The 11,245-nt window shown below is 38.9% G+C and overlaps 1 protein-coding gene and 1 pseudogene across 2 annotated transcripts in view; both read right to left on the reverse strand.

Annotated features, from left to right (window-relative positions):
- Positions 1-5,958, reverse strand: part of LOC107672189 (interleukin-34-like) — a 7,645-nt gene extending 1,687 nt beyond the window's left edge. The window contains exons 1-6 of one of the 2 annotated variants that reach the window (XM_016465280.1): positions 5,446-5,958; positions 3,475-3,578; positions 1,883-1,989; positions 1,606-1,683; positions 630-830; positions 177-339 (exon numbers count right to left, since the gene is read on the reverse strand). In XM_016465280.1, coding sequence (XP_016320766.1) covers positions 177-339; positions 630-830; positions 1,606-1,683; positions 1,883-1,989; positions 3,475-3,514 — 589 coding nt within the window. In that variant the 5' untranslated portion in view covers positions 3,515-3,578; positions 5,446-5,958. Of the gene's footprint in view, positions 1-176; positions 340-629; positions 831-1,605; positions 1,684-1,882; positions 1,990-3,474; positions 3,585-5,445 lie in introns of both variants that reach the window. The other variant, XM_016465279.1, reaches the window with a different exon arrangement.
- Positions 5,959-8,129: 2,171 nt separating this feature from the next.
- Positions 8,130-11,245, reverse strand: part of LOC107672234 (splicing factor 3B subunit 3-like) — a 32,642-nt pseudogene continuing 29,526 nt past the window's right edge.

An 11,245-nucleotide genomic window follows, 5' to 3' on the forward strand; every position in this document is an offset into this window, starting at 1 on the left:
AGATTCCAAAAACATGTAGTCTGTGTTTTGTGGAATTGATTCAGTGGGTCTTCACACAGGTAAAATAATGTAACCAATCAATGTTTAGCAGATCAACATTTAGTCTAGTCTCATTAATGAAAAAAAGCAGGTTCCATTAATATATACCATTCTAAACATCTACCATTTTCACTTACAATCATAGTTGTCGTCCTCTTTTGAGAAGCACTCTTTGAACAGGCAAAGCATGGTCCGATAACAGTTGTCCAGTATTGACTTGGGTGTAACAGACTTCCATCCCTCATAAGATGGGTCCGTCAAGCGATACCAGATGTTTAGTATTCTCTCTGGAAGTTCTCTCTTTTTTGAAACAGGTACAAAGACACACACACACACATTTAGATTATTATGAACTTAAATAATGGAAATATATCACTCAAATAACAAATAACATCTGCAACACAGACTGGACAGATTTAAAAGATCAAATTGAGTTTAGAGATTCTTTCATTAAAACTAATGCTTGTATTCAAAAGGAGAACGATTGTTTGAGAGTTAGCTTAGAGATACTGTGAGCAGTGGCAATGACAGCCAGAATGATTTATAATGTGCTGCTGTTGAGAAAAGTGAAATCACATCATTGTTCTAACCTCTTCATCTTTGGGATTCCGTTGGTTATAAAGCGCCTCAAAATCTCTGAAGAGATTCTCCAGATTGGAGAGGTATTTATGGCGTGTAGGGTGTCTCTCTGGTAGCACCCTTAAAACCCTCTTTATACCCCGCTGACTAACCCAAAGCCACAAGTCCTGTAAATCTCTCTTCAGCACTGGCTCCTCTTCATTACTCATATTCTAGAGAACAGAGTGAGAGATAAACAAGATAAGAAAGAAGGAATGAGAAGAAGAGATACAGTAATGAGGAAAATCTTCAGTTATGGTTGTGATTTATAGCCATGTATTCTTGATGAGTCTCGTAATGTTAGTTAGGTCTAAGGTAGGTCAAAGGTTTTATGCCAGGTTAGATCAAATTCAGTTCAGTTACCAGATAACAGGAACAAAATGATATCATTTTCCAAATGGTTTGTATATTCCCTCTTTTTTAATAGCAGTATACAATATAACATGGGGAGTTAATAACTTATTGAACTGACCATTTACAGTTCAATAAGTCTGACTGTATGAGTTTCTTATATTCTGTTCATTAACTCCATTATAAAGTAAATTAAAAAAAATCTAGGTCTTCTTCTATCACATATATGTTGTTTGATATATCTCTAACTGTTCTTTCATCCATTTTTATATAATACTATAATACAATAATTTACTGTATTATGAATTGCTGTATTTTTTAATCTTATTATTATTTTTTATATATATATATATAGGTGATCTAGATATGTCTGAACAGGTTTTGTGAGATTCACCCCTGTATTTTGAGTCATAGGCCCTGAGAAGCCCTAAAACTGTGATTCCAGTCTGACTCTATCGTAAGTCACAAGTCTGAAATATTTGGCAATAGGTGTCAAACAGGAAAAATTTGTTAATTTGTGTGGGAAGTTGTGAAGAGTGTGGCTTTAAGTAATGTAAAGTGAGTCGGAGGGACAGTGTCAGTGGGATAAAGACTTACCAGTCTGCTGATGTTACGTAGTCTGAACACCTCCTCATAATGCACTTGAATAGTATAGTTAATGGGAAAGTTCATTTTCTGTAAATATACATGTAAAACCTTTTATTGGCATGTCGTTAATTCGTGTCTCATGCTACACATTTATATTACTATTAAGTTGTATATTTTCTTCTTTTTATTTCTGTTCTAAATATCTTTCCATGTAAACTTTACAGAGTTTACAACTGTCATTTTTCAGAATATAACACCATCATTTCAAAAATATACATCTGTTTACCATAAAACGTCTCCTTAGGCTTAAATTTAGGCTCTCCCGTACTGTTTTCAGAGGTACACAGAGATCTGTTGCTGCACTCATGCACATTGGTAATAGACAAATAAAACCTAGAAGGACAGAATAAGAAAATTATGGCTTTTAACATAATGTCATTGCCTATAATTAAACCATCAAGAAATGGTTGCTGGTTTGCACTTAAACATCACATCAAAATATGCAATTTTAAAACGCATTCAACATCCTTTAATACAAAACTTCAAATGATTTTATCGGTAATTAAAAGGCTTGTGCCTTGCCTAGTATCAATACAAATCTTTGTTTTAAATTTATTCATAAACGTTTTGAAGATGGAGTATATATTTCAATTTAGTAATATTAATGTCACTTAGATTTTTTTTGCTGGCTTTTCTGCAGTATGTCACATAAACTGGTGTGAAGGTGTCTTTGAGGGCAATGACACATAAAGTGTCAAAGTTGGTACTGTAACAAGACGCAAACCTCAAACCACAGCCCAACTTACTAGGATTTTTTTTTGTTTAACACACTTGAGCACTGCTGCAAAAGAAAATCTTTAAACATCTTCCAACAAAAAAACACAACCAGGCAAAAGACAAAAGCTGAATGAAAATTTGCAAGCCATAATTCCACAACACAAGAGCTTCTGCAGTCTACATGTTGTCAAAAGCAGAAGGCATAATATGCATGAGATGATCATACAGTGCATATGGGAGATAAAGTCAAACTCAAGCAGATTAACCGTGGTAGTAAACCTGAGGCTGATCATGTGTCTATTTCAACTCAAACTTTTATTATTAAAGATAAGTGATTCTGACTGGCTAGCCCAGGACGGAAAGACATGGCACCGGCAGTCATCTGTCACTTTGCTGTGGATCACAGTGCGGTTGGCCTCTGTGGTTGAGTTGCACTATAGGGCAGTTACCCAGAGACTGACAGTCAGCAAAGTCTCAGAGACCATGAAGTAGACTTCCGAGGGCCAGAGGAATTTGTCATGCCACAGAACCTGGGCTATTTACTGGTGTTCAACCACTCAACCCCCTCATCACATCTAAGTTATTCTGGCTTTTTTGGCCTGGTATCCCCCTCCTTGCCCTCTCTTTTACCTTATGCATCTGTCAGTCTCCGCTCACTCTTTCTCGCTCTCTCTCTCTCTCCTGAACACAGGAAGTGGTGACATTAGCAGTCACGTCTTAGTCCTTCAATAGAAGTGGCATATGCAGTAGCTCTCCGCAAACATATGTTCAGTTTGACACTCATTTCAGAAGAAGCAAGAGACCAGATATGCACATTTTAAAACCACACACTCAGTCTTAGTAAACTATTTCCTAATCTAGCTCACATAATCACCCACAGAAATTCTCAGACATTTGTTTTTGCGTGAATGCACAAGAGCCTCTTTCCTGTTAGCTGAGGAAGTAATCAATCATTTGATGTTTTTCTGCAGGGCCACTGAAAAAATATTTATGTCTAGTACTGTCACATCCAAATTTCCCACATGAAGATCTTCAGTATCCTCTTGGCACGATTCCTTGCATTATACAACTTAAATCACTTAATTACTAGACTTTACTTACCCAGCAGCCCCCTGAGGAGCCAGCATTCAGACTGGACCATGGTTCTGCTTATACTCTGCTTGCACTGTAATATGGGTCGAAATTCCAGAAAATTCTTCTGACTTCTTGGTCTATAAAAAAAACAAACGGAATAGAGTCAGAGCAAATATCACACCATACTGAACACCAGTTTCTGACCTTGCCATTACATGACTTTCTGTGCACATCACTGCCTTCCTAAAAGAGAACCAGTGATGAAACATCTGAATTCATTTACTCTCGTTTTGGATTGTAAAATATTTAAATATCGAAAAAGACTGATCTGGCATATCTGATTTTAATGGCACATCCGATTTTTTAAAAAAAGTAGCAAAAACTCAGTGAAGCAGGTAATGGGAACGCTTCTCATCTGAAGGGCTGGAGCTCTGTCATAATGTTCTGTTTTTCAGCTGCGTAAAACAAATCCAGATGTTGTCTCTTTTCGCTTCTTTCAAAAGGAAAAATAAAAATTCCTTGTAATCCTAAAGGGAATATAATAACGTCTTGACACAGACAGCAAGTTTCTGACTAATTGCCATGTGATGAACATGTGGAGCAGAATGTACATTTAAATTTTTGTGGCTTTATCAGAAATGCCTTTATATTATTTTCAGGAAAAATTATATTTACATATAATAAAAATGTGGATGTGTAAAGTAGAACCACATCCAAGAAGAATCTATGAAGTACTGAATACAAGCCAGAACAAATCATATCCTTTATGTAACTTCATCTTAAATCTGACATAATATTTTAACTATTATTTTTTTTATTTCACAATCAGTTCATTTTCTCTGCATGGATCAAAACCCCATCTAAAAGATCTGTTTGATTTTTCTCTTATAATCTAATGCAGATTTTGACAAATGTGGGATGAGGCCAATGGGACTTTTGAGAAAAAGACAGATTGCATATGCATACAGACATTTCATGCTGTTTTTTCATATAGTGCTGTTCATTTAAGCCAGCTTTTTATTAGTATATTTACCATTTTACATGTGCATTGATTGCCAAATAAGGCCAATATTCTGGTTATGCCTTTAGAACAAACTTCTGGAAATACTAGATGCCAAATCATTAATTCTTATTCATGTTTTTACAATATACAAAATTTTAATAGCGAAAGGTGCATCATGATGTTTCTTTTAATTTCAGTACAATGTTATACAGTACACACACACACAAAATTATTTTATACAACATAACTTTGCTCACTCTATCCAATATCACCTAGGACACTTAAACATGCACAGAAATAAATGAATGTTCAGTTTGAATAGTGGATCTATTGTCAGCATGAACTAAAATTCTGATTATTTCATCCACTGGCTTATTCGGATTTAGAAAATGGAATAGTGGCTTAATTTATGGCAGTCAAGTTAAGACATTTATATGACGCTTAAGAAGAAGATGATGAAGAAGAAGATATAATAAGAACATAAGAATATGACCAAATTCTGATTAATATCAGAGAAATTCTGATTTAAAAATTCTGATTAATATCTTAGATATGATTAATATCAGAATGATCTTGTGCATGTAAACGCAATGAATTACTGAGGTTCAAAAATGAAAAGAGCAAAAATAAGAAAATCTGTAACAATAATACAAAAGTATATAAAATGTAAAACAATGAAAGTATCATTAAAACAATACATCATACATCATGAATGCAAAGACATTTCATAAATGATGGTTATAGCATTCATATGCATGCAATCGATTTATCGACATAAAAATGTTGATTTATCAATTAAATTTTGGTGTCAGAACATGTTGAAAATTCACCTGTTATCTAACCAAATCAAATCAAAAGCGATCTGTCAGGTGATCGCGCTGGATCGTTGCACCTTTTCTTAGGTATGAAACGCGTTGTTGGGATTAATTCCAATATAAAACGCATTTACACGCAACACAATTCAGCAGCACAACGAATATAAACAAGCCACAAACCTTTCGATTCGATGGTGACATAGGTTATCTCATCGGGAAACCATCTGAGTACTTCCAATAAACAGCAGTTGTTTGCTTAACCCTGTAGATATGACCGCTGACACTTCCAGACATGCAGAATACTAAAAGTAGTAAATTCGCCCCTTTTTCAATGCAACGTCCAAGCGAATGACTCGGAAACTCCCTTTTCTGTATGTCACCTCTTTATGTTAAGTCTATATAACGTTACACCCGCCTACAGCCTTCTCCACTCTAAAGTACCACGAGAAGAACACGCTGAGTAAAGAGCCACAGTCGATGAGACTGTTACTTTCACTTTTGGGTCTACATAAACTATGAACTCATCAGTGATTGGGTTTGAAAAAAGGTTCAGCCTTCCTGAACTAAAACACGAAGAAACTGTATATGGTGCCTTTGTATGGCCGCTCAACCAATTATAGAGAGCTTGACCCCCCTAATTAAAGTTTGAAATGTTGGGGGTCTTAAAAGTATTTTTACACAAGTAAATACGTTTCAACAGCGTTTTCGAACATTTCATATAATGTTAGGCTATTCAAAATAGTTAAATTTGCTAAATTTGTAGCAACATCTCGATCGTCTGTAGCGGTCGGTATATTTAAACATATCTACTGCCATTATCACGTTATAATATAATTAAGTCACAAAAATTAAATGAAATTATCATATTTTGTTAAACATTTATTTCATAAAGTTTAAATTAAGTAGACAAGACAAACACCAATGGACTGTGCACAGAAAAAAATACCCAACGAAGTCAATAATGCTTATACTGCACTAAACCTCTGCAGTTTTACAATATTAAGGATGACCACAAAATTGACACCAGCCAAAAATTGGTTCACCAAAACTATTACCGATGAACCATCAACGCCTTCAGTAAATGAGTATGGTTCAAGCAGATCCAGTGTGTCTACTTTTCCCAATTTCCCTGTAGACCTCATTCACCCATTACATTACTAATTTATTCCCTACATTTACTGTGGTTCTGTGGTGACAGGCTTGGCACAATTGGACACTTTTAGGAATTTCATGACAAAATGTTTTTTCGGACTCTGAAGTGCCTCATCTCGCAACACAATGGACAATGGGCATATGGGTGACCAACGCACACTGCACACTGCTTTGAGCGTAGGATTGCTTTGTCAATGGCTACAATGGCCCCCTTGTTTTGTAGTACCTATAACCTCTTTTTAGGGGCATAAGCACTTGAAGATAGTGCTATCTATGCGGTCTTAACAAAGGCCAGAGCCACTCAAGACCCAAGACAAGCGAAAGGGACATTCCGAGTCCCCCAACCAGCCATTAAAAAAAAAAAAAAAACTAGTTAAAACACCATCTGTCAGCCGAGATTATATCACATCAATATGGAAACCTCCCAAAGGAAGAAGAGTGAAAGAAAACTTCACCAGGTTATAAACACCCTCCACAATCCCTCAACCTACTTTATTAACCTGATAGGACTTTTTTTTTTTTTTTTATTCTTTCCCAGTGCATTCTTCCCCACATCCTTACCAGCACATTCTTGGGGTACTAGAGTTATCCAACCATCCAGGCTTGGATTTGGTGACATGAGGATCCAGGATTTAGATTACAAATTACAATAATCATGCTAACAACAATCATAGCCTTCTGTTAGCAGAGTCAGAAGCAATTTGAGGTTTCTGCAATAGTACAATTTTACATCCGAGAGATCATAAAACTATTGACTATAGATGCACACCGGACTGGAACAGGCTCACAGCATATATCTCGTGTCAAGTAGACTTGCAAACATTGTGGCCTTCCTCATATTGCTCAATTTTCTAACTCTATTCCACAGCATGACTTTGCAAGAATTTGGGTAACTCAAGAAAAACTTCATGAATTCTTTATATTAAGGGTGCAGTTAAAGTGATAACTGGACTGTAGGGGGAACGTGGTAGAAAATAGGTGTTCATTTCATTAACATTGTGGGTTTTAGTGTGACCAGGATGTGACTCACTCTAATGGAATACTTATTATAGTCTGTCTTCACTTTCGTCATGCTCCACTGACTGAAGTAATTAAAATTTTAAAAATGACAAGAGAATGATTTATGAAATGGAATCCTTGTCGCCAAAAATAGTGATTTGCATTATGTTTGAACTACTGCTGTAATACAATAAAAAAAACATTACAAATTCAGTCCTGTGACAATGGAGAACTTGCATCATTCTGGATTTTAGAAAGAACATCAACATTTGGTACCTATTTTGGTATTGTCAATACTAGTTTAACTTAGCGGTCTCTTTAGCCCATGGCAGTAGTCAACCTAAAGTGAAAATATCAAGAGATCACTCTATATACACATTACACTAGCAGTGTTGGACAGTCATCTCAAGTCTCTAAAGGACTTTTCAAATCAACAAAAATTAAGTAGGTTGTCAGGTCAAGTGCAATCAGATAGCAAAATATAAAAAACCCACTCTTAATATTTGCTGAAATAAATGAGAAAAAGCCTATTAACTCACTAAGACTGAACAATTTTAAGGCATCAAACAATGACTCGTTGTCATGAGAAAGATGCACAATCATTATGGGGCTTCCACCAAGAAGAAAAACAAAAAAAGGCTTAAGAAAACCTGCTTTGCCTGTGGGCTGTTAAAGACAAACAGCAAGTCTCGACAAACACAGAAATACACGAGAACGTAAAAAACGTTTATTTAAAATTTTTCTCACACTGCGTGACAAACAGCACTATTTCTTTCAGATTTTCTGGGTTTGGATGATTATAGCCCCCACCACCCAAAAAAAAGTTAAAAACCACAACAGATTTGCTGTATCCATGTAGAGACAAAAACTAAAGCTATTTTACAATTTACTGTTTTTACAAGAGTGGGAACCGCTTTCACTTTCAAAAGAGACAATTTAAATAGCCAAAACGTGAATGATAGAATGTTTTATGCAGACCGATTCATACAATAAAATGTGGATTTAATGTAATTTTTCAAGTCTACACATATAAAAGCCACTCCTGTATACAAGCTGATGTAGTCCTTTGCATGAAAACATTCCTCCTAAAATATTTGTCACTATGCAACCACTCAGTATGAACTAAATAAAACTGAGATGCTTTGTACGGAGTACAGAACCAACAGTCATTTCAAACAGGACAAGGTCACTGACCACTGGGACTGTGACAACTCCCAGCTGGCCTCAGTTAAAGGGGGGACTTCCTTCAGCTGTCACCAAAATGTTGCTCCTATACTTGTGGTAGGAAAGTTGAGACCACAGCCATGGGAAGCCTGGAAAAACAATTGATTTTCTCATGGTGTGCCTGCCAGATGTGAAGACACTAGAAGGCATAGTGTGTTCGGATGTCTTCCAGTTTCTTCCGACACCTCTGGAGGCGTGCTGTCCAATTCCTCAGAGACACTCTTCTGCTTATGGAGCTCCATGGAGTTAAACTGCTCACAAAGGTCTCCATCGATCACATTCTGGAAGCATACAAGCAAAGTCAGTGAGAAAGATGGCCAACCGGTGCATTAAGTTACCCAAATCTCATTTCTTTGCAAAGTGACGGACACTATTTTTTTTTTAAAGATACTACACAAAGCATAAGTGGGTAATTAAGAACGAATTAAAGTCTCCTGTTAATATTAAAGCTGTAATATATTAACTGTGTGTTTGTCCTTACCTTTACTGGGAAATGATACGAGCAGAAGCTGAGGTGATCACGACCACACAGAGGGGGAAACTCAGAGCACATATGCATCTCCAAGTGCTGGAAGAAGTCATGATCCTAAAGACAGATGAGACAAATACTTATTTTAATAATATAATAACATACTCGGTTACTTACGTAATCTCGGTTCCCTGAGATATGGGAACGAGTACTGCGTCGCTAGACGCTATGGGGAAGAACTCCTTTTTCTCAGAGGACTAAAGCCTTTACAATCATGCAGTGTAAGTGCACGGCCATTGGTTCGTGCAGTGAATAAAAAAACGAGCGGAGCTGCACGAGCCTATGGCGACGAAGCCCGCCAGAATGGGCGGGGCCATCTGGCTATATAAGCTGGCATTTCGCCATAGGATCTCAGGTAAATTCGACTGAAGCGACATACCGAGTCGTGCAGCGTCATGGCACGGCAAGGAACGCAGTACTCGTTCCCGTATCTCAGGGAACCGAGGTTACCCAAGTAATCGAGTACGTTCCCTTTCGATACTTCACTCGTACTGCATCGCTAGACGCTATGGGGAATCAATACAATCCCGCCGTGTCATGAAAGAGGAACGACTGCCATGAACTGGCCTTGAGCATAAAAGGCTCAGAGGGACCAATTATACGCAGGGTGAGCCCTGCAGGAGGCAAGAGGCTGAACTCACTGAGGTCAGCCCAGCCTTGGATAATCGTTCCAATGGTTTTGTACAGCCTCAGCACTACTGAAAGGGCCAAGATCGTACCTGAAAAAACAGGCAATGCCTGAAGAATTAGACCGCCTTAGGCAGGCACGTATTCATTTAAGCAGATAGAATCCGAGCCTGCAAGGCAGGAATATCCAAGTTATATAACCTTGTGGAAGTGGACGGCGAGGCCCAGCCGGCTGCCGCACAAATATCTGCTATGGACACACCGCTAGACCACGCCCAGGAAGAGGCCACCCCCTGAGTGGAATGGGCTCTGACTCCTATGGGGCTCTGAAGACCCAGGGAAGAGTATGCTAGCACGATAGCGTCAACTAACCATTGAGAAATCCTCTGCTTTGTGACCGGGAACCCTTTGGTGCGGTCACCAAAGCATACAAAAAGTTGTTCCGACCGCCTGAACGGGGCGGAATGTTCCATGTAAATTTTCAGCACCCTAACCGGGCAGAAAAAGTTAAACTCCTGGTCCTCCTCAGAAGGAGGAAGTGCAGAGAGTAATAACCTAGGCTCTAAATGGGGTGTAGAACACCTTAGGAACGTTCCCATGTCTTGGTTTTAGGATGCCTTTGGAGTCATTAGGCCCAAACTCAAGACAGGCAGGACTTACCGAGAGAGTAAGCTCTTGTAGGTAGGACAATATCACCGATATGTCACATGAAACTGGGTCTTCGCCACGGGTTGTGCACCAGGCGGAAAAGACCGACCACTTAAGGGCATAGAGGCGTCTCTTAGACGGGGCTCTAGCCTGTGACATAGTATTCAGGATGCTCTCAGGGAGACCTACTGATTCCCATCGAGAGCCCAGAGGTGCAGAGCCCACAGCTCGGGCTGGGGGTGCCAAATCGTCCTGTTCGCCTGAGAGAGGGAAGGTCCTACCTCAGGGGAATGGGCCACGAGGCTGCTGTCAGCAGCTGAGACAGCTCTGAAACCCAAAACTGGTTCCTCCAGAGCGGAAGGACTCTGTGTCTGTGTTCCCTGACTCGTCTGATTACCTGAGGGATCAGAACGATCGGGGGAAAAGCATACAGGAGGAGGTTGGGCTAATCGTGGGCCAACGCGTCCTCGCTCTTTGAAAAATAAGTTGGGCAATGAGAGTTGTCTTTTGAGGCAAAGAGATCAACCTCTGCCCTGCCACAAAATTGACCCTGAGTCCCAGGCACTCAAAGTGGCTGAGGAGGAGGGACCTGTGGGATATTAGCTCGGCTTCTGACTGGGCTAAGATGAGCCAGTCGTCAAGGTAATTCAGAATGCGAACTCCCATCTGCCTCAGAGGGGAAAGGGCCGCATCCATGCACTTCGTAAATGTGCGGGGAGCCAGGGACAGTCCGAAGGGCAGAACCGTGTACTGATATGCCACTCCCTCGAAGGCGAATCTCAAGAATCGTCTGTGATGGGG

The sequence above is a fragment of the Sinocyclocheilus anshuiensis genome, unplaced genomic scaffold, assembly GCF_001515605.1.
Source record: "Sinocyclocheilus anshuiensis isolate Anshui unplaced genomic scaffold, SAMN03320099.WGS_v1.1 scaffold997, whole genome shotgun sequence".
Taxonomy (NCBI): Eukaryota; Metazoa; Chordata; class Actinopteri; order Cypriniformes; family Cyprinidae; genus Sinocyclocheilus; species Sinocyclocheilus anshuiensis.